General features: G+C 53.0%; 1 protein-coding gene across 1 annotated transcript; it reads left to right on the plus strand.

The window, feature by feature from the left end:
- Positions 1 to 1,637: 1,637 nt before the first annotated feature.
- Positions 1,638 to 21,512, plus strand: LOC136132611 (melanoma antigen preferentially expressed in tumors-like). Its single transcript, XM_065889501.1, has 7 exons — positions 1,638 to 1,752; positions 9,389 to 9,432; positions 9,521 to 9,607; positions 10,735 to 10,914; positions 18,230 to 18,549; positions 18,890 to 19,498; positions 20,936 to 21,512. Exons 1-7 carry the CDS (start codon positions 1,638 to 1,640, stop codon positions 21,510 to 21,512), a joined length of 1,932 nt encoding a protein of 643 aa, XP_065745573.1.
- Positions 21,513 to 23,035: the final 1,523 nt, after the last annotated feature.

A 23,035-nucleotide genomic window follows, 5' to 3' on the forward strand; every position in this document is an offset into this window, starting at 1 on the left:
TATTAGCACTTTTGAAAATGATTTCTTGGGGCACAAATGCTTTGGGACTAAGAGGGGTTACTCAGGAAGCAGCTCTTGAAACTTCATACAGGACAGTATAAGCCACAGGTACCTTCCCGAAATCCTGGCTCTTGCTGCCCCCTGGTGGCTTCAGATGGTGCCAACCAACACCCTGGAACCTGAGGGACAGAAAACAACCCGGTCCCCAGACTGGCTGCTGTGCAGCTCCTTGTAGGACATTTCCGAAGAGCAGGTCCAAGTTTGTGTAAATGAACTGACATGGAAAGCACAGTTCACAAAAAGGTGGATGGAATTAACCACCTGGTCTCAACCGGGCTGACAGTCTGACTAAATCAAAATGCCAAGATAGAATTTAAAGACTTATAGTTTCACCACATAATATTGGCCACACCAGGATAGACTGAAATCACTTGGTATATGGAAAACCAGAACATCTCCACTGTATGGAAGGGAAAGTTAACAGAGCGTGTCTCACAGATCTGCTGGAATTATGTCACAAAGATATTCATCCAGTTTGTTAAAAATGATGCAAGAAATAAGGATAGAACCTACTGAAGTCAATAGAGAGATACAGAGTGTCAGCCAATATATGGGAGAAAAATCTGAAAAAGAGTGCTGTATGTATATGTATAACTGATTCAATTTGCTGTATAGCAGAAACCAACACAACAGTGTAAATCTACTATATTCCAATAAAATTTTTTTAAAAAAGAAAGTCTCAGGTAAGCAATAGAAGGTGGAAAAAACCACAGTGAATCTACTACAGAGAAAATTCCAGCAGATGGGATCAACGACAGGCAGAGCACTGGATAATGAAAGATTTCTGACTTGAAGTCATGCAATGGAAAGAGTCCCTTGTTCAACATAAGGGGGAATATGAATTTAAAAGAATGAAGTAGTATCCACAAATTATGGAACTTCAGTTGACCTAATACACAAATAATTGGAGTTCCCAAAGGAGAGGAGACAGAGAGCCACAGAGAAACCCTCACATCCAGAATCCTGACACGCCTCAGGGTGTAGAAACGAGAGGGCAACCACACCAAGTTTCATTGTAATGAAATCTTGAGGTGTGGACAATTTTGAGACGCCTCTTCAGGTTGATTGACTATTGGTATGGTAGGAAAATGTCAGCTAAAGAACTAGTACCCGGAGTTCCCTGGTGGTCCAGTGGTTACGACGCAGTGCTTCCAATGCAGGGGGCACGGTTTCCATCCTTGTTCGGGGAGCTAAGATCCCACATGCCACTTGGTGGGGTTAAAAAAGAAAAGAAAACCCAGATCCCTGCAGATTCTACCACAATGTTTCCTCCTCTATCTCCCTGTCCCCAACATCACGACACAAACGCCTGTCCCAGAGCTCTTCACTCTGGTCATTGTGGGTGCGTGGAGCAAATGCACAACTATGATTGCTTCTTTTAAACCCAAGTCAAACAATCCTGATAGTCAGAGTCATATATCAGAGTTTAGGAAGAGTCCAAAGAACATAGGAGTACAGAAAAGCACAAATATGGAAGCCAAGATGCATGTCGACAAGTGTTTACTGACTTTCTCCTGAGAAGGGCCAGTCCCAGGCCTGCAGTGGTGATAAGTAGGCCTGTCATTCCTCAGGGCGTGATGGGTGGTGAGTATGGTCGTGATGAGCTGAGGCAACTTGACAATTATAATGAGTGTGAGTCCTTACAGATGCAGGTGGATCTGCAGATTCTCTCTCCTTTTAGTCGTGAGGCTGGTAGACCACTGCCCACTAACCCCACTGACAGATTTGCTCTAGGGAGAGGGTGAACCACATGTCCTGGATGAGGGGGCACGGCAGAGCTGACTCTGTGGGGGTCAGGAGGAGAAGCCTGTGTGCCTCCAGAGTTTTGCAGCCTCTGCCCACCTCTCTGGAATGGCCATGTCCCATGGAGGCCTTTCTCCAATGGGCAACCGGCAGAAATATTCACCTACAAGGAAGCTGACATCATCCATGTGCTGACATACTTGACACCATCTTGTAAAGTTGGACGCGTGTCGCCCGGATTCTGATTTGTACTGTATGGCTGGCTAGGATTGCCTTGACATGAACAATTTTCTAGGGTCTTGATCAGCCAGAAACAATCTCTCTTGCTTCCTCCCAGTGAAGTGATCTCAGACAACTCCTGGGGTCCACGTCCCGCTGAATAGCAGGAAACGTGGGCCAGCTGATACCCTGACAATATTCCCCTTAGAAATCAAGGACCCACCCACATCCCTCAAGGCTAAATGCCTGACTCTAGGCTTCCTTGTCTTTCCTGTGGGACCCTGTCTGCCGTCTTCAGAACAGGCTCCAGGAAATCCAGGGAAGCCCCACCCAGGACCAAGCTGAGCCTCTGTTAGGGTCCATGTCTCTTGGGGCCTCACCTGTAGACACACTACCCTTTCCGCACTCCGCGGGTTGGATGCTTGTACCCACTGTTTCAAACTATGTTGTTTGGGGGATGCATATCTAGGAAGGCTGGGGCAGGAATGTAAAGAAAGGCCATGGAATGATTAACCCTGGAGTCAGCAAACCAGCTAATCCGGGAGTGGGGTTGACAGATGTGCTTTGGGGGGTAGATTTCGTCTGGGGTTATGTGGTTTCTGTTTATTATTCCTCCTTAAATTGTGAGTGTGCTTTCACACATTCTCCTTCAGGAATGCTGCATTTCATAATCAAAGGAACTGTGCAAAATACGCTGAAAGAGACATGACTACTTTTCCTCTCCTTAGCTACATAGAGCAGGACTCAGACATGGAGAATATTTTCATGAAAAACTGCAAGTGTAAGATGAAAACCTGGCCTTGAAGCCTTGCAGATGGTAGAAACAGGCACCTGAAACGTTTGAAAAAAGAAAGTGGAAAGAAAAAGTGAGTCATCGTCGGGATAAAGACCTTCTCAGGCTGCTTGATGCAGCTGAGACCGTGCCCCCTCCCTGCCCCTCCAGCTCATCCAGGACACATGCAAACAGCACATAGAATGAAGGGGAGATGCCCCCATCCGGGATCCTTAGGAGGCTCTGAGAAGTAGAGAAGATGAAGCCTTGACTGCCTCCTGAAGACGTCCCTGAGGGGAATGTCGTGTTTACATTTCATCTCGGGAAGTGAGGTGAACGTAGAATTTTCATTCCCTAGGCCCCGAAAGGATCACTCTGTAATGGGTTGTGACAGGAGAGAGAAAAAATGAATGTGAATCTGTGAATTGATTACTTGATCCATCAGATGAAGTACATCCTTATAATGCAGTATTATTCGACTGTAAGAAGTGGGAAGTAGTGAATATGCTTCTACAGGAATGAGCCTGGAAACATTAGGCTATGTGGGGGATCCTGGCACAAAGGTCCGAGGGGGACAGGGAGTGACTGCAGGTGGATGAGGTGTGTCTTGAGGGGCAGGAAGCATCTGGACTCTGGAGTGATCATGGATGGACTAACTTGTCAATACATTAAAAACCCTGATTCTACACCTTAAATGCTGACTGTGATTTCATGTGAACTCTCTCTAAACGAAACGTATTTAGTCTTAGATGCTGATGGATGAAACCTATTCCCAGTGGTTCAGAAAATGAATGTTTTGTTTACGTGTGTGGGTGTGTTGAGTATATATATTTATGGATCTTTATATATGGATACACATCCAAATACATACACACACACACACACACACACACACACACATATATAGGCAGAGAGAGAAAATGAGAGATAAGCTGATATAATGAAAAGCGAAGATGACAATAGTTAAAAATGATGGATCTGGGGAAAAGGTATGAAGCAGTTCTTTATGAAATCTTCAAATTCATTTAAGTTTGTAATTATTGGCAAATTAAATAACAAACAAGCAACAACTGAAAGCCTGTATTTAAAAGTGAAGGGGCTGGAGGGAGCTAAAGGGAGGTTTTGGTCTCACTTCCCCATGACCTTGGACCACTGTGCCAAGTGCTACTACTGCTATATGAGCTACAGTAATAATCGGCCTCGTCCTCAGCCTGGAGCCCAGAGATGGTCAGGGAGGCCGTGTTGCCAGACTTGGAGCCAGAGAAGCGATCAGGGATCCCTGAGGGTCGTTTATTGACCTGATAAATCAAGGTTTTGGGGGCCGTGCCTGGGAGCTGTTGGTACCAGTTGACATAGCTATAACCCCCGATGTCACTGCTGATTCCAGCACAAGAGATGGTGACCGTCTGTCCCAGATTCCCGGACACTGAGGGAGGCTGAGTCAGGCCAGACTGGGCCCAGGACCCTGGATAGAGGAGAAACACACTCTAGTCAGTTCTGTTACTCAGAGGACAAAGACACAAACGATCGGTCAGATATCCCTGGGGTCCCTTCCCTGGAGGCCTCACCTGTGTCCTGAGTGAGGAGGGTGACAAGGAGCAGAGCCCAGGCCATGGTGGAGACGCCCCAGACGCTGCCTTCTGAGCCCCCAGCCCTCGCCCTGCTCCCCCGAGATCTCTCTTATCCCCTCCCCCCAGAGGAGGGAGGGGCTTCCATGCAAATCTGCTTCCTGCACCTGCCTGTCCTCATCCCTTCTTCTCACCCCCTCTGACATGGTTTGTTCTAGATTCTTCTACATCCCTGGACAGCAGACAATACTGGAGAATTAACTCCTTTACATGGTTTGTAAGGACAGAACGTGTCCATGACAGGATGTGGGAAAGGAATCCAGCCCGGGATTTCCTGTCTCTCCTGGTGTGAGAGTCATCATGGTTCCTGGGGGAGGAATCCCAGAAGGTCCCCTCTGTGCTCTTGGGACAAAGGAGAGGCCATGAGCCCAGGCGGCTGAAAGATCCAACTGCCCCACTTTCCAGGAGTCAGAGGCAGAGCTGGGGACCAGTAACCCCTCAACTCCCTCTTTTTTAAAAACATTTTATGGAAGCGACTTCCATGGCCGTCCAGTGGTTAACACTCTGTGCTTCCACTGCAGGGGGTGCAGGTTTGATCCCTGGTCAGGGAGCTCCAATCCTGCATGCCGCACAGTGCTGTGAAAAATGAAAAAGAGAAAGAAAAGAACAAAGACACTGAACATTTATATTGCAGTGTGCTTGATTTACAATGCTGTGTGAATTCCTGCTGTTCAATAAAGTGGTTCAGTTATACTCTACATACATTCTTTCATATTCTTTTCCATTATGGTTTATCAGAGGATATTGAATACAGTCCCCTGTGCTATACCATAGGTCCTTGATGTTTATGCATCTTATATATAATAGTTTGCATCTGCTGGTCCCAAGCTCCCAATTCATCCCTCCCCCACCCCCCAACTCCTTCTTATCCCCCTCAGTTTGGAGGGTCCTCACGTTCCCCTCCAGCCTCTGTCTCTGCAGTGCTCTGAGTCTGAGGCCCGAGCCTGAGCCCTGGGCCATTTATTAGCACTTTTTAAGATGATCTGTTGGGGCACAAATGCTTTGGGACATGAGAAGTGTTCCGTGGGGAGCCCCTCTTGAAACCTCACGCAGGACAGTGTAACCCTCAAGTACCTTCCCCAAATCCTGGCCCTTGCTGCCCCCTGGTGGCTGCAGACGGTGCCAACCAAGCCGCTGGGAGGCAGCTGAGTGGGGGCTGGAAATCCCTCTTGCATCGCCCTCCCCTCCTCCCTCCTTCCCCATCAAGCTCAGCACCAGGCCCCCGATCCCTTCCATCCCCTCTAGCCTCATTTCCCTTTGTCCATTAACTCCCTCCACGATGGCATGTGTCCCCTGCCACACCAGGTGGCCTGGACCCTCACCCCAGGACTATTTAGCCCACCCCACCACAGCCTTGGTACCAGGTTATGCCTGTGAGGCAGCTCTTCATACCAAGTGACAGACATTTCAGGAGCCCAAGAGAGGTGACTCTATGGCCAATGGTGGGGAAAGCTAAAGGCTTGCCTTGGGGATTGAGGGAAAAGGAGAAAGATGTTTGGGGAAGCAATCAGTTTTGATTCATGACTATTGCTTAAGTGTGTTTTGAACATGTTTGTGCTTTTTTATTTTACACACTGGTTAAATAATAATGTTTGTTATTAAAGATAAGACTAAGTCCCACAGTCTGCAAGTTGCAGACTCAGGAAAGCTGTTGGTGTGATTCAGACCAAGTCCTAAGACCTGATACCGAAGTTGCTGAGGACGGAGGAAAATGAGATGAGATGTCCCCGCTCAGCAGCGAGACAGGAAAGGAGCAAACCCCTCCTTCCTCTGCTCGTGTTCTAGCCAGACCCTCAAAGGACTGGATGCTTCTCAGTTCCTCCTTTGCTCCAAGTCCTGAGGCTTGACACGCAGGGCAGTGGGTAGATGCCCTGGCCCAGCCAGGAAGGGGCAGGGGGTAGGATGTCTTCTCCCAAGAAGTTGTTCTGAAGCTGATTCTGAGGGACACAGAGCACCTGGCCTTCTGATGAGTTCCCCTCCCCACACACCTGATCTCCCCCTTCCACCACACACACACCTGGGGAGGGGCTTCCTGCCCTCTGCATCTGCAAGGCCCTTGACTTCAGGAGGCCTGAGTTTGAGTCTGGGATGGAAGGATGCTGCCCTCTACCTGAAGGCTCCTGCCTTTCCCTCTGAGCTCATTCATAGCTACCCCAAAAGGACTTTCTTTCTTTCTTTTTTTTTTTTATGTGGACCATTTTTAAAGCCTTTATTGAATTTGTTACAATATTGCTTCCGTTTTATGTTTTGCTTTTCTGGCCACGAGGCATGTGGGAACTTAGCTCCCCAACCAGGGATCAAACCCACACCCCCTGCATTGGAAGGCAAAGTCTTAACCACTGTACCGCCAAGAGAGTCCCCCAAAAGGATTTTCAAAAGTGGTGGTTCCCCCAAATCAGGACATACAGACTTAGGAAAGCAGACCAGCCATCCTGGATTCTCTCCAAGACCTTCCTTGTCAGCTTAATCTTGCAGCAGACTGGGGGACTAGAGGCTGTGTGGGGTGACTGAATTTATTCATATCTCCAAAATAAATCACTGGTCAAGGAAAACATTTATGATGGAAAAGTTTACTCCCAAATATAGAAAAGTTGGGAATTCCCTGGCAGTCTAGTGGTTGGAACTCCATGCTTCCACTGCAGGGGGCGTGGTTCGATCCCTGGGTGGAGGGAAACTAAGATCCCACGTGCTGTGCGGCGAGGCCAAAATACAAAACCAAACCAAACCACAAAACACAAGCAAAAACACCCCCCAAAATATAGAAAATTATTTTACCATGGCCAGCGTTATCATTTTAGTGACCATCTTCTGGACATCTTGACATGCTTAAGTGCAATGTTCAGGAAAAAGCATTCCATGTATTCCAGGAGGTGGGGGCGGGTCCCTGTAACTTTCACTGCTTCTTCTACTCCAGGCCTAGTCTAGCCCCAGGAACATGGTAAACATTGTGAGCATTGCTTGAAGCAATGAAATGAATCAATGTTACTTTCATGTTTACTTCTACATGAATAGGACTATATCACACAATATAAGTAATGCTGTGACCTTTGCTTTCAAATATCTCCGACGTCATCTTTTCAGTGTGTCAACCTGAAATCAGGCCTTAAATCAGCCATCGAATCATGAAAATAACGTTCGGCAATCTTCAAAGGGATCCTCTTTCCATTTCAAGTCCCACAGATGCATCCTTTGCCCTCTCAGAGAATTAGTTACAACCTGTCTCTTTAAAACAATGGTCTTGTTTTGGTTTTGTTTTGGCTTTTTTCTGGCTCCATCCTAATACTTATGAGCCCTATCTCCTTGAGTGTTGCATCAGCAGCCTCTCAAGGACAAATGTTTGTTGAATGAGTCCGGACAAGAGGAAGGAGGGGGAGGCTGAGTCTCCAGTTCCAAAGTGAAAAAATTGAGTTTTTACCAGCCCTGTTCCAGGTAACAATCCCAGGTCCAGGGGGATCAACACAATTCCCTCATTCGTATGTAGCTATGTATTCATTCATCCATCCATCCAACCATGGGTGTAGCTGGACACCTTAAGCTCTGTTAGCTCACAGGCACGGGGGATGTGTGGGGGAATGGCAGGGTTGAGCCACGAAAGATAGCCATCACTACTGCCCTGCCTGTTATTCTTGGCCACCACTACCTTCTGGTGGCCTGTGGTTAAAGATTTAGGGTCACCTGGATGACAAGGACACAGCCTCACACTTACTGGGCTTGAGTGAGGAAGCTGAATTCAAAGGACCCAAAGGAGGTCCCCCAGGCCAGCGTTAGTGACAGGGCTGCAGTTCCGCTTTGCTCTTAACCCCTCCAGGCAAGAATCCTCACCCACCTGGCTCTCACCATCTCTCCAGAAGCCCGACTTTCTCCCCTAGGGGGGCTGGGAGGAAGGAGGTGCCAAAACCGTCCTGGATTCCATGTCTCCAGTGCCCCCTGGTGGCCCGGACGCGACATCCCCAGGGTTGAGGGGCACCGCTTGGGAGGGTCCCGCCCCGCCCCAACTTCCTTTTCCAGGCCCCTTCCTGACTTTGTCCGAAGGGGTCCGTTGGTGAAAGGAGGTGAACCCTGCACTCAGGACCAGCACAAGCTGAGGCCATCAGAGGGGCTGCGGAGGTCAGACGGAGGGGAAGAGACCAGACGCAGCAACTGTTTGGCTTCTGAAAAAAACTGGAAAACCAAATGGGGGGGTGGGGGGTGGGAAGCACAATCTGGAGGGAGGACGATCTAGTCAAACCCTGGCTGGGGTCTCCACCGCCCCAGGGGTCACATAAGTGGTAAAGTCGAGAGAGTAGGGGGCACTGGACTGGCCAAGGGCAGGGACACCTTATCTACAAGAGGGAGGTGGGAGTGGGGCGAGGGCCCCGCAGCCGGCCCTGGCACCCCACGCCCCGCAGAGAGGAAGGCGTTGCGGAAGAACAGACCCAGAGGTGGGGGTGGGGGAGGAGTTGGAGGTGGGGGGTTGTAAGCCTCGACCCCTCCCTCCGGATCTCAAGAGCCCCTTCATCCCAGCCCACGCCCACCCCTCCCCACCCCCCCACCTACCCCCACCCCATCCCCACCTCACCCCAGTCTCCATCCTACCCCATTCCCCCATTCCCTTCCCCCATTCCACGATTCCTCCCTCCCCCACCTCACTTCCATTCCATCCCATCTCCTACCCCCACTTCACCCATCCCCCCATCTCCTCCCCATCCCCCCAACCCTACCTTTCTCCCATCCCACCCCTGACCCACCCTATCCCCACTCTCACCACCAGGCCATCCAGTGGGCATGGCCACAGACGCCACCCCTCCCCCTCTCCCCACTCCCTCCCCGCCTACTAAACGGAACCCCTTCTAGACTCCCTGGAAGACCCCACTCGCGATCCCAGGATCTCGTGAGATTTGCCCCAGGAGGAAACAGAAAGCAGGATTGGTCGGGCAGCGTGGTTTCCGGGCGGGGCGCTGCTGAGTTCGCAGTTCTTTGTCCGCAGAGCGCACGCGGGGGATCGTGTGGCGTGGCGCTGCGGCCCGAAAGGTAAGTTCCCCTCCTGGTGCCCCCGCGTTCCCATGGGGTGACCTTGAGCTAGTCCCCGGGGCCCGGGGCCCCCGCTCCTGTTCTGCAGCGGAAAACGAGCTCTCACGACCTGGGGCTGGAGCGGAGGCCACACGCGGTGGGGGGCCGCCTTGGGCCTACCCGGGCCACGTGCTCCGTGAGGAGGCCGCGGCTCTGCGTGGGGGACATAATAATCCAGGGAACCCGGGTCTGCGGGGATGGCCAGAGCTCATTGGGCGCTGCTTTGCGCTGGCAATGGGGTCCCCTCGGGAGGTGCCAGGGTGTGGGGGCCAGAGAAAGGGGCAGAACTGGGGCTGCAGGACGGCGGTTAGTGCCCTGAGGAAGGTACCTTTGACCCGAGCATGAGGTCTTTCCTTCGATTGTCTGCTGCTTCAGCCAATGAGAAATTTCTCGGGTTTGGTGACGAAGAGATTCTCGCTGAAACGGCAGGGTCGGGGCTCCGGTTTTCAGTTTACCCAGTAGAGTTCTCACTGTGGCTTCGTAACTACACGTGTGGAACACACCGTGTCTTTGTTTTTTGGAGAATTTGGGTTCTTGTTTTTTTGTTGGTTTTTGTTTTTTGTTTTTTTTTTTTGCGGTATGTGGGCCTCTCACTGTTGTGGCGTCCCCGTTGCGGACGCGCAGGCTCAATGGCCATGGCTCACGGGCCCAGCCGCACTGCGGCATGTGGGCTCTTCCCGGACCGGGGCACGAACCCTGCCGATGACCCCTACATTGGCAGGCGGACTCTCAACCACTGCGCCACCAGGGAAGCCCGAGAAATTGGGTTCTTATTCTCAGACTTGGGTGGAGACGGGTGACTGAGACGGTAGGAAACCAGGGAGACCAGGTGTCGGAGGACCTGAGGCCAGCGTGAGCTGGACCAGCGCGGCGGAAGACATCTTCAGGTAAACTGGGCTTCTGCACCTCATCATGTCCCAGGATGTCCTGTTGCCCCCTCAGTGCTGTTAATCGTGGAGCTGCATGCAATCTGCATCCTGAAACCCTCACGGCGGGAGGAGGATGAGCAGCCTTTATTTTTCCAAGTCATTTTCCCAAGAGAGCTTTCATCCTGCTGCTTTCTTAGAAGAAGCAGCTGCAATGTGTTGGGGTCCCATTCCCGAAGCCACGGTTACGTTCAGAACCTGTGCTTGGGGCGAAGGAGCAGGGCTGGCATCAGCCCCCAGAGACTTGACTCCTGTGTGGTGTTGGGCAGGGGCAGGGTGGGTGAGCCCAGGGAGGTTTTTGTCTCCCTAAGCCGCGAGCTGGGACCCCTGGGCCTAGGGGCGGTCCCGGAAAGAAAGCACCCAGAGGGCACAACGACTCATCCAGCTGCAGCCCAAGGAGGCCAGGGAGGCGGACCTGGAGCTGGAGGATGGAGAGGGACCCCAGGAGCGAGGACGATCAAGTGCCCTGGGGGTGCTGGGCAGCATATGGGTGCTGATGATACCAGCACACCGGGCTGTATCCCCCAGTATCACTGCTGCCTCCAGAGCAGGAAATGTGGCCTCTCTGTCCCAGAGCCACAGACACTGAGTGGCTGTGTCAGGACAGACTGGGCTCAGGACCCAGAGAGGAGCAGGATGTGCAAAGGGGAGAGGTCAAGGTCATCACTCCAGAGATGTTCAGGGTGGAGGGAGAAAAGGGAAGGGGGTCAGCCCTGGGCTGCCAGACGGTCCCCTCCTTAGTGTCTCTCACCTGTGCAGACAGACCATGAGCACACCCCAGGCCATGGCGGAGACCCCCACAAGCTCTTCTGCAGCCATGGTGCCAGGCTGGGCTCCCCACACCTTTCTTAGCCCCTGCCTCACGTGTGGGAGGGGCCTCTGTGCACAGCTGCTTCCCAAATCCTTCAGGCGACACCGTATCAGCGAAACTGCTTACTTCCTCCTGCTAAGGGCAAGCAGTGCTGGGAGGTTTCCTGGAGCCTGAGCTCCCGGGGTACGGCTGCTGAGCCGAGGTACCAGTGAGTGCAGGCCTTTCTGGATTTCTCCCCGATATATCGCCCCTCCCCCCATCTTCCTGGAAGACCTGGCAGGACCCACAGACCTACTGAGTGCCTAGTAGACTGTGGTGGGTGATGTCCCCTGAATGGAGGCTCCTGTCCTCCGTTCTCGTCCCCGACATTGTCCACTGTCCACGAACAGAGTGGGCTGTTCCCATCCACAGGCGACTTCCCCGGGCACACTCTCACTGGGCTGGCACGTTGATGGCTTAGCGAGCCCTGGACCAGGAGCCAGGGGCCTCGTTCCCGTGTCACCCTCTCGTGGCTGGCTCTGTGACACAGGTGCAAAGGACTCGCCCTTTTGAGCCTCAGCCACTGCACAGAGAAAGGAAAAAGCAATTTAAGTCCCCTGCTGACATTTCAGATCTTGAGGGAGAAGCCGAGGCTAGGAGAGTGAAACGCTTTGGTGATTTAAGCTCTACCAAACACGAGTAATTGTTGACTGACTCATCACTCTGATTCAGAATCCAGCTTTAGGCTCCTTGTCCCCATCTCCTGGAGACGCTTCAGTGAAGAACATGGTTGTGACAAAAAAATGAAGATGTCCCAGAGGCAGTGATGCCCGCAAACATCTTCACAGTAAAGGAACTTGGAGATAATGTCAGGCCCTGAAAACACAAAGGGTGAAATGTTGGAAGCAGATCCAGGCTTAGAAAGCAGAGTGACACCGCAATGAGAAGCCCACGCACCGCAACGAAAAGTAGCCCCCGCTCGATGCAACTACAGAAAGCCCGCATGCAGCAACGAAAACCCAATGCAGCCGAAAGTAAATAAATAAATTAAAAAAAAAAAAAAAAAGTCAGAGTGACAGGTTGCCCGGGCGTAGGAAGGACACTCAGCCCCGACTGAAAGTTATGTGATGAGAAGCACGGAAGCAGTGTTGAGAGGTTTCTTGATGAGTTTTTCGCAAAGAAACAAAACACTTTCTCAGTGCTTAAAATCACAGTGTACTAAAAAAAATAGCTTTACTGGGCTTTCCTGGTGGCGCAGTCGTTGAGAGTCCGCCTGCCGATTCAGGGGACGTGGGTTCGTGCCTGGGTCCAGAAGGATCCCACATGCTGCAGGGTGGCTGGGCGCGTGAGCCATGGCCGCTGAGCCTGCGCGTCCGGAGCCTCTTCTCTGCAACGGGAGAGGCCACGACAGTGAGAGGCCCGCGTACTGCAGAAAAATAAAAAAAAAACCTTTACTGCTTTTACTTTTCTAAACATTGCAGTGGATCGTGTTAAGAGGGTTCTTAATGTTTTCAAAGAATATGTAACGGCTGCAGGAAAAGTCATATTTTGCCTTGGATTATGACGGTTGGCTTTGCAGTTCCAGCATGCATGGTCGCCTCGGTGGCCCTGCCCCACCGTGCAGGCCACGTCCGCCTGTCATTATTTTTTCGACTTGCTTGTTTTTGTTTTTCATTTGTCTGCTCAGCTGAATGCAAGGTCCGTGCCTCAGAGACACCCTGAGTGGAAGACCATGACATCTTATTTCTTCCAGTCTTACTGAGATAGAATTGACATACAGCCCTGTACAAGCTTAAAGGGTGCAGCATCGTGAGTTGACTTAACAAGCATCATCTCATATGGATACAAAATTATACAGAAAACACGTTTTTCCCCTGTGATGAGAACTCTTAGGATTACTCTCTCAATGACTTTCATACGTAACCTACAACAGTGTCAGTTATACTTACCCTGTTGTACATCATCTCCCTACTATGTACTTCTAACTAGAAGACGACCATGACATTGTCACTGGGCTGTTCCTCCCCGTCACCCAGAACAGCAGTGGATGGTCTGCTCCAGGCACTCTGTAAATGTTTTGAGTAAATCGAGGGTTGCCGATAGAGGGGGAGTCTGGGTATGGGGGCGAGGGGACCAGCTGGGCGGGAGACCGCCCTGTGAGCACGTCCCCTCTGCCTGGTGCCTCCTGCCAGCCCTCAGCACAGGGTGGGCTGTCCACTCAAAGGTGGAGCCAGTGCTCCCGGAGTCCTGAGGCTCACCAACGCTCCTCCAGTAGAAAAAAGTCCAGTGCAAAGGGCCGGACAGCCCAACGCACCTGGTGTCACGCTGAGCCACAGTGACCTTATGGCTTGGTGTTGGAGATTTGGGGTCAGTTGGACGACAGGGATACAACACGAGACCCCTCTTCTCCTCCTCTCTCCAAAAGCACAGTTCCCACCATCTCAGGCAATAACGAGGTTGACCGTGCAGTCCTGAGAAGCATCCTCTCCGGGGCCAAAGGCCAAGACTGGGGCCTCCCCTTCTCTGTGAACCTCCCTCATCTTTTTGTCTAGGGTCAGTGCTCCCTCTCTGTCCGTTGGAGTTGGCAAGGGGGACAGCCACTGGCACCTCCCCCAGGCCAAAGCAAACAGAGCCAGATCCTGGGGACACTCCCGGTCCCCAAGTGCCCTTAGTGGTCCCAGACATGGCTTCAGCATATAAAGGACACAGCTCTGAGAGCCAGGAAACCAGGCCCCCGGCTCTGCTGCCATTTCCCTCCTCCCCCCTCGTCCTGGGCCATCCCCCGCCCAACCAGCCTGGAGTGGGCCCTCAGCCTCCCGCACCCCTACTTGCCTCTAAAAGCACTTCCCTCGGGATTAACTGGCTGGACCCAGGGTGACCTGGATGTCAGATGTGTCCTCACTGGGGAGGAAGAAGTGGGGAGACTTGCTTGTTTCGGTCTAGATGTCATTGGATCTGAAGTGGAACCACATCTTGCCAAGTGCAGGAAGAGGCAGAGAGGGCTGACAGAGACCTTCGATTTTTCAAGAGGCCCAGAGGGCAAAATATTCCAGGGCAAGAAGCGATCTGACTGCAGAGGGAAAGGAGACGTACCAGATCCTGAGTAGGATCTTGTCTGCTCGAGGCTGGGTCAAGAGAGCCGAAGGAGGAGAAGCCACCATCGGCCTGGCACCCAGGGCCTCTATCAGCCTGGTGCCTCTGAAGACCAGCAGGGTTGGGGTCTTCCTCTGGAAGCCAGGAAGGGTCATCTTCCAGCATTTCTGGTGCTTCTTTGAATGCAGAAAAGTAGCTGGCCTTTTCTTTACCTTCTTCTACACTTGTTATGTCAGAAGAATTGGGGAGAAATCCGTGATTTCTGTTGATGCCAGTGGAAGGATGTCCGGTCCCCCACCCTCCCCGCATCGTGGCCAGACCCCAGGCTCTGGGAGAGGTGGGCTGACTTGCCAGGGATGCAGAAAGAGGGGGCTGCGCCGTCAGCACAGGCCAGGAGCAGGAACCTGGGGACACACATGCATTCTAAAGACCCCAGGAAGGCCCTGGGGGCAGATGCTTTGCGATCCCAGTAGAAATTCTGTGACTGGAGATGGGAAGGGGGACAGGACACCCCTCCACCATGAGCTCAGAAGCTGCTCTGGCCTGTACAGCGTGAGACCAGGTGACCAGGACGTGGTAGAAACGTCCCCCCAATTGACTCATGCCTGGGCCTTGGGAGTCGTCCTGGGCCAGTCCTGACACTGGGCAGGAAGGACAGGTCTTCCTGCAGCTGTGCCCCTGGTCCTTCTGCCTCCGGACAAACAGGCTCTGCATGGAGGTGGAGGTGGACAGAGGAGTGTCCCCTGCCTCGCTGGGGAAGAATGTTCGGCTTATACTTCCCATTTTTACATCATTCGAAGGCAGTGGTCCCTCCTGCCTCCTTGGATCTCCTTCCTGGATGCTGGGTTCCCATGGAAACATCCCAGGCTTGGACGTCTGCCATTTCCTGTTTCCCCGAGGTCCACGTGAAGTCAGTCATCTCTTCCTAACGCTCTGTGGGGCAGATCCATCTACACCCCTCCCGCAAGCAGGTCTTCTGGTTACTCCCTGAGCGGAGCATGGCAGTGTCCACCCCTGGCCAAGTCCCCGGCTCACCAGGCTGAAAAGGAAACTAACTGAATTTCAGCTTTTCTCTGAAGGTTATTTGTGGTGCTGGATGAAACGTGTGAGCACCACTCAGTGGCTGCTCCAGAATCAGGAATATTCTGCTTCACTTACTAATCTCGACTTCCTGCAGGTGACCAGTCAAGGTGATGGTCTGGGAGTTGAGTGTCCATAGAGCCCATTCTAGCTTAACCCTGTTTTAGGCAAACTGCTGATAGGGACGGTAGAAATTTGGAGAAAGCAGTCTCTGGGAAATTACCAAACCAGAGAGCATCCTTCAGAGAATGCTGCCACCTCGCCCGCAGTATAGAATTGTCGGGGCGTCACAATGCAGGGGGTGGAGAGGTTCCCTCAGCCTGTGTTCTGAAACCTCAACAGAACCAACGTGTGAGCCAGCCCAGCAGGGGCATCGCCCCCAGACCCTTCAGCACCGAGCAGAGCTTCACGTCCCCTGAGGGGAGTTCGGTGTTAGAGTAGCTGTGCTTATCGCAGAGCAAGAGAAAAGCTGAATTTTGTTTGTGGGCCTAATGGCGCTCTCGAATCAGAAACCCTGTAAGTGAAAGCCTTAGGGGAGGGGTCGGGGGGCTTTTTGAAGCCGCTTTGCATGCCTTGTTTCCTGGGATTGAGGAAATGTTAAGTTATCCACAAACACTGGGAAGGGGCCTTTGAAGGTCATGATGAGGGTTGAAGCTGCTGGACAGAGCCTGGGCTGGGATGTGGAAGAGGACGCCTGAGCCTCGGGGCAAGTCCTCTGCTGGTTGCAGCCCTTTGCTGACACCGATATGTGTGCTTGGCCCACGTTTATTTCCCTCCCTGCCTCCAAGAGCCCAAAGAGCCCACGGCCCTGACCCCCTCAGTGGCTTTCAGGCTGAATAAGGTGTGTCCCAGGTTTGGCCACCAGCACACTTCCAGCCTCTCCCAGCCCACATGGCTACATTTCATCTTGTCAAGCCAATTTGCATATCCCCGCTTCTGGGAGGAAACACCCTTTGCCTCCAGGGATAGAGGGAGGAAGATTGAGTCTTGGGTTTGCCTTGGCTTTAAGGGATCCACCAGGTCCCTGGTAGCCACTCCTGCTGGCAATCTCTCAGGCCCATCCTGACAAAAGTCTCTGAATTCCTCCAAACACAGCACACTTTACCTCCTCTTGGGTAATTTCCTTGGTCTCATTACAAATGCCCAGCCCTTCCCTCTTCCCAGCCAGCTCCTAGTTGTAATTTTGACCTGACCTCCTTTGGGGAAGCCTTAACCCTCAAAATCTGGAGGACCCGCCATCCCTCAGTGTCACCTCTGTTCCCCCATGAACGGGCACACATTTTGCAGTTTTAGGTTACGTATAAGTGACTGTGTGACTCTCAGGAATTGTGTCATATTTCTTTTTCCTTTGGGGTGACACCACTAGGTCTGCACAAAGCTGTCTTAAGACATTGGGATGGTTTTGACGTGGCCCATGCTCTTCGAACAAATATGCTTGCAGGTTGGTTTTTTTCTTTTATCTTTTGTTTTCACGAGTGGACAGAGGATCCTATCAGTTGTGTGTAAGGAGAAAGTCAAATCAGCGTTAGCTGGATGGATTTCCAGTAATCAGATTCCGCTTTCCATTTGAAATGGAAATTTCAGCTGGGATCTGAAAAGTGTGGCCAGGAAGGCCTATCATGGCTTCTCAGGAGCCAGAGGAGGGACTCAGAGGCCTGAGCACATTGCTTCTTGCACCACACCCGCCCTGGCATCTGGGGCCTCGGGCCCTGACCCCTGCCCCAGCCAGGGTCTCCACAGGACAGGCCATGCAGGCCAAGGTCCTGTAGAGAATTTTTCTTCGCCTTCTGTACACGTTTGCAGTAGCAGGCTTTGCTTTTGCTTCTATGTGAAGTTTTGCCTTAATCCCAAACGTTTTGATTTCTGCTCTGGTTTATGCCACTCATAGACAGTTACAGTATTTCTTAACCAAATAGATTTTTTTTCTTTTTTTGATGTAAGACATCTAATTAGTTAGAATTTTTGGATGACATTTTACATATTTGGTTTGTGACTAGTAATTATAGTTCATATCATTTATGGTTTTGTGATTTTTACTCGTTTAAAGGGCCTTTTTGGTTTGTTTTCATTTTAGAAATGAAAAGTTTTTTTAATTCCATGGAATAAAAACAATTCCGTAATAGTAATACTCATAGGTACATCTTGGAATCAGTTTTTTTTTTTCTTAATCTCTAACATCACACGCTATCAAATACTGTCATGCTGCTTTATGGTTTCTGATTTAAAGTTTTTTTTTTTTTTTTTTTTGTGGTACGCGGGCCTCTCACTGTCGTGGCCTCTCCCGTTGCGGAGCACAGGCTCCGGACGCGCAGGCTCAGCAGCCATGGCTCTCGGGCCCAGCCGCTCTGCGGTATGTGGGATCTTCCCGGACCGGGGCATGAAACCGTGTCCCCTGCATCGGCAGGCGGACTCTCAACCACTTCGCCACCAGGGAAGCCCTGATTTAAAGAGTTTTAAATGGGGTAACGGTACCCACTGTGTGGTGCTCCTCCATCATTCCCATCTGGGTTATTTGTTGGAGTTTAGGAAGAGGCCATGTTGGGCTAAAGTCCTTATTCCTGTTGTTTTCAGTCCTTGAGTGATAATCAGAAGCTTTTCTCCGGAGAGGGTGGGGTCAGCTGTCAGGCTTCTAGGTACCCACCTTTCAGAGGGGCTGGGATTTAATGCAGCATGGGTGGATATGGGATAGGGCGAGAGGTCACCTTGTCCCCTCATTGGGGCCTGGCGCCAGCAGGGCCAGAGCTGTGGCTTTGTGGCCAGAGGGGTGTCTTTGACCCTGCGTTGGGTCCCCTAGAGGGTGGAGGGACGGCAGGGTCGCCGGTCCTTGGCTGGAGAAGGACCCACCCCTTGCTCTCTGGTGTCCCTCCAGTACTCACTCTGGAGCAGATTCTTCAGGGTGGGCATCCGGGCCCCACCGAAACTCCTGGAACTGGCCGTCCAGAGCCTGCTGAGGGATGAGGCCTTGGCCATCGCCGCTCTGGAGGAGCTGCCCGCTGAGCTCTTCCCACCCCTGTTCTCCGCGGCCTTTGCCGGGATGCGCAGCCAGGCCGTGAAGGCGATGGTGCAGGCCTGGCCCTTCCCCTGCCTCCCGCTGGGGGCCCTGATGAAGAAGCACAAGCCTCACCTGGAGACCTTCCAAGCTGCAGTCGACAGCCTGGACGTCCTGCTTGCCCAGGAGGTCCGCCCCAGGTGAGGGCGACCCAGCAGGCTGGTGGGGCCTGGGGGTCTGAGCAAGATGCAGCTAGCATCGGAGAGGGGGGTGCGGGGCCACGGGGAGGCCTTGGGGCCGTGGCTTCCACTCTGGGAATAGGCTTTCGGGCATGTAGGGCTACTTAAGGTGCAGAGGTGACAGAAGGCACGTGGGCTCACCCCCTTCTCGTGGTGCTTAAAGTGGGGACCAGGAGGGGCCCCGGAAGCTCGAGGAGCAGCTGCTATCTGGGGTGTAGCACCCTTGCCTGGGATCTGAGCTGTGCGGTCCTGGTCCCCGTGGGTCTCCGCACAGCTCAGTGTGTCTCCCGTCGTCCCGCAGGCGGTGGAAGCTGCAGGTGCTGGATTTGCGCCAGAACGCCCACCAGGACTTCTGGACCGTGTGGTCCGGCACCAGGGCTGGTGTGTGCTCACTGCTGGAGCCTGAGGTGGCCGGGCCCGTGAGGAAGAGGCGCCGGGTGGAAGGTGCAAGGGCGTGGCTGAAGCAGACCTCGGCCCCCGTGGAGGTGCTCATGGACCTGTGCCTCAAGGAGGGCACCCCCGATGCGTCCCTAAGCTACCTCCTGAAGAAGGTCAAGCGGAGGAGGGGCGCACTCCGCCTGTGCTGTCAGAAGCTGAGGGTCTTCTCCATGCCGATGCACGACGTCAGGAGGATCCTGACGCTGGTGCAGCTCGACTCTGTCCAGGACCTGGAGGTGAACTGCACCTGGAAGCTGGCCACCCTGGGCAGGTTCGCGCCGCACCTGGGCCAGATGGTCAACCTGCGCCGGCTGCTCCTCTCGCACATCCACATGACACCGCACGCCGCCCCCGGCGTGGAGGAGCGCTGCGTCAGCCAGCTCACCTCCCAGTTTCCCAGCCTGCAGCACCTGCAGGAGCTCTACCTGGATTCCATCTCCTTCCTTGAGGGCCGCCTGGACCAGGTGCTCAGGTGAGGCGTGGCGCGGTCTCTCTGCAGACCAGGGCAGGCCTCTCTCGTTTCGTTATCCGTGGGGTGTCTGTCTACTGTCTGCCTGCCATGGATGGTGCCAGGGTGCACGGGCCACTCAGAGGTCCACACGATGCCGCCAGTCCGTCCCCCGGCATCTTGTCACATAGCCTCCCGGGTTAGGGTCAGAGGTGTGGCTTCAGTTAGCTGCCTGTCAAAGGGGGCTCTTTGCCGGGAACCTGCATCGTGGGGGCTTTGGGCCAGGTGAGGGTGGCTTGGGGAATTCTCCTGAGAGAGTGATGTCTAAGCTGAGATGATGGAAAATAACTAAGCAGGAGGACATTCACCAGGGGAAAGCCCATCCAACGTGAGCCTGTCCCTCCCACCTATCCCACTTCCCTGTCTGTCCCGGGGTGCTTTAGGCTCCAGGTGAGGTGTGATGTGGGAAATGGGTGATTGTGGAAATGACGGGGAGGGAGCAGGAGTGAAGAATTGTGGCGCCCATCAGGACATTAAGCAGTTATTGCTCCTCAAGTGTCCAGAGAAGAGAAGCAGAAAGTCAGATGAGTGTCACAATTGAAGTGGCTCCAATCTCGAGGCCAAATTACAACTATTATTTCCTTCTAAGGCTTCTGATTATATAGGAATTCTTCAGTAACATTATTCCTTCTAGAAATTTGTTCTTCTTTCTTAAAGTAGAATCATAGCTTTACCTGGAACACAATGATGAAAGATGAGAGAATGCAGCCTGATTTATTGTGTGAAAGAGTTGGATTGATTTCCTTTCTGGCAACTGCAAACTCAAAGCATTAAGAATAAACGTGTTCATGACACAAGGACAACAACAACAAAAAAAGAGTTGTGGAAAGTGAGGGATGGTTTGTGGCTGATACAGCGACCAGAGTTAGCCCCTGCCGGCTGGACCCCTGTGGACGTTGCCAGACCTTGCCTGGTTTAGCCCTTTAAGCACAGATCCCAGTACTCTCACTGGGAACAGAGAAACAGGTGATGGGGTCCAGGAGGCGGCAGGAAGGAAGCCCGAGTTAAAAGCAGTTTAGGTCATGTCTGCCAATACTGTAGTTTGCTGCTCCCCTCTCTCACTTGGGACATGGGGTCAGGCTCCCCGGTGGGCACCTGCCATTGTTACCTTACCTGTGCTCACAACACCTGGCAGGGGTATGTCGTCCCCCACTTGAAGGGTGAGCACAGGGAGCACTCGAGGATTCCTTCCCTTGACCCCATCACACGGCAGATAAAGGATGGGGAAGGACCCCGCTCAACCTTGGGCTGGCCTGGCACCTCTCCCTTGACCATGCAGCATCCTCTGGAAGACTGGGATCTGGTGAAACGGGCCTCTCTTCCCTTGAGGCCTGGGCCACCCCACATCCCTCCGCCCACCACCTCCATCCTCCCGGGACTGACTGCTCTGTCTCTCTCCAGGTGTCTGAAGAGCCCCCTGGAGACCTTGTCGATTACCAACTGTCTGATGTCAGAGGCAGACCTGATGCATCTGTCGCAGTGCCCGAGCGTCAGCCAGCTGAAGGATCTGAGCCTCAGCGGGGTCAACCTGACCAGCATAAGCTCCAAGCCCCTCTGGGTCCTGATCGAGAAGGCCTCGGCCACCCTCCAGGACCTGGACCTGGACGAGTGTGGCATCATGGACTCCCAGTTCAGCGCCCTCCTGCCCGCCCTGAGCCACTGCTCCCAGCTCACCACCTTCAGCTTCTGTGGCAACCCCATCTCGATGGCTGTGCTGGAGAGCCTGCTGCGCCACACCGTGGGGCTGAGCAAGCTGAGCCACGTGCTGTACCCCGCGCCCTTGGAGAGCTACGAGGACGTGCACGGCACCGTCCACCTGGGCCGCCTGGCGCACCTGCACGCCCGGCTCAAGCAGGTGCTGCAGGAGTTGGGGCTTCCCAGTATGGTCTGGTTCAGCGGCGACCCCTGTCCGCACTGTGGCGACAGGACCTTCTACAACCCAGAGCCCATCCTGTGCCCCTGTTACATGGCCGCCTAGCCCAGCGAACGAGCCGCAGGCTTTGTCGCGGGCACGCGCACACTGCCGCTCAGACGTCAGCGCATCTCGAAGAAACACAAGCTATAGTTTCAGACAGTTGTTCATTGTTAGCGGGAAAAGGAAAGGTGATTCAGAGCTGGGCGGGGGGGATGATGACTTGGGGGCTTGATGGGATCTTCGGGGAGATGCATCTTGTAGAGTTAGAAATGTGAATCTAAATTTCTAGAGGGGGATTCAGGCTTGAGAAGTAGATGGGGGCGTTATCCCTACGTGGATAGTTATAAAGAAATGGTCAGAAATAAAGGGAACCTCAGTGTCATTCACCTGGTGTTCGCTGTGATCTGTGACCGTGATTCTCCCGTTTAAACCTCAGTAATCTCCTGTTAGTGATTAAATAAGAAGCCAGCATGTGTGAGGCCCAGGCACCCTAGGCTGGACGAGGTTCAGCCCCAAGAGTTAACAGCACCATTTCTTCCTCCCTTTGGTCTTGTTTCTGGATCATCTGTTAGCTCCTCACTTACTTCTGTGGCCGTTCAGTCTATCCTTGCACACAAGGTGCGTCCTCAGGGCCTGGAATGTACTAAGTGTCCAATAGTGAGCACCACTGGAGGGAACATTCTTCCAAGGGATCCTCGCTGCCAGCTCCACCCAGGCACCGGACTCTAGCACCCTCCCCAGGGGATCCAGCAGATACAGAGCCTCCATCCCTGGCCCTGGGTGGTGCCAGGATAGGGCTTCAATGTGCAAAGTCAGGCCCCGAGTCCTGGGGGCAAAATCCACCCACAGACCATCTGGAGCCTCTGGGACTCACCAGCGCATACCCGCCTTCCCACTGCGTCCAGCCCCTTGAATTCAGTTAGTTGTGTCCTGTAAAAACATCCTAATTCCTGCTAGGAAAATACTAGTAAGATCACATAGACAAATAACATTTGTTTACTATTCGTTTCCCACATTGAAAAGAGTTCGTCGTTTTGTGCGGAGGTAGGTCACACCAGGGTGAGAATGCCCTTCTTCCGGGAAGACCCCCCTTCTTCCCTGTCAAGGAGGTGATAAGCCAGCTCTGATGCCCTGGATTCTGGGTCCCAAGAGAGAGCAAACCCACGCCAGGTCTTGGGAGCACTCAGAGCAGGTGAACGTCAGATTTGGTTTGGGGGTGTGGTGGGACCACCCCGTGGGACCCCCCAAGACAGCCCATCCAAATGAAAGGGACACGAGCTTCCCTGGGGGCGCAATGGTTAAGAATCCACCTACCACTGCAGGGGACACGGGTTCGAGCCCTGGTCCGGGAAGATCCTGCATGCCACAGAGCAACTAAGCCCGTGCGCCACACCTACTGAGCCTGCACGCCACAGCTACTGATGCCTGCGTGCCTAGAGCCCATGCCCCGAAGCAGAGGAGCCACCGCAGTGAGAAGCCCATAAACCACAATGAAGAGCAGCCCCCGCTCGCCGCAACTAGAGAGTCCGCGCGCAGCAACAAAGATCCAATGCAGTCAAAAACAAGTAAATAAATAAATTTACAAA

The sequence above is a fragment of the Phocoena phocoena genome, chromosome 13, assembly GCF_963924675.1.
Source record: "Phocoena phocoena chromosome 13, mPhoPho1.1, whole genome shotgun sequence".
Classification (NCBI taxonomy): domain Eukaryota; kingdom Metazoa; phylum Chordata; class Mammalia; order Artiodactyla; family Phocoenidae; genus Phocoena; species Phocoena phocoena.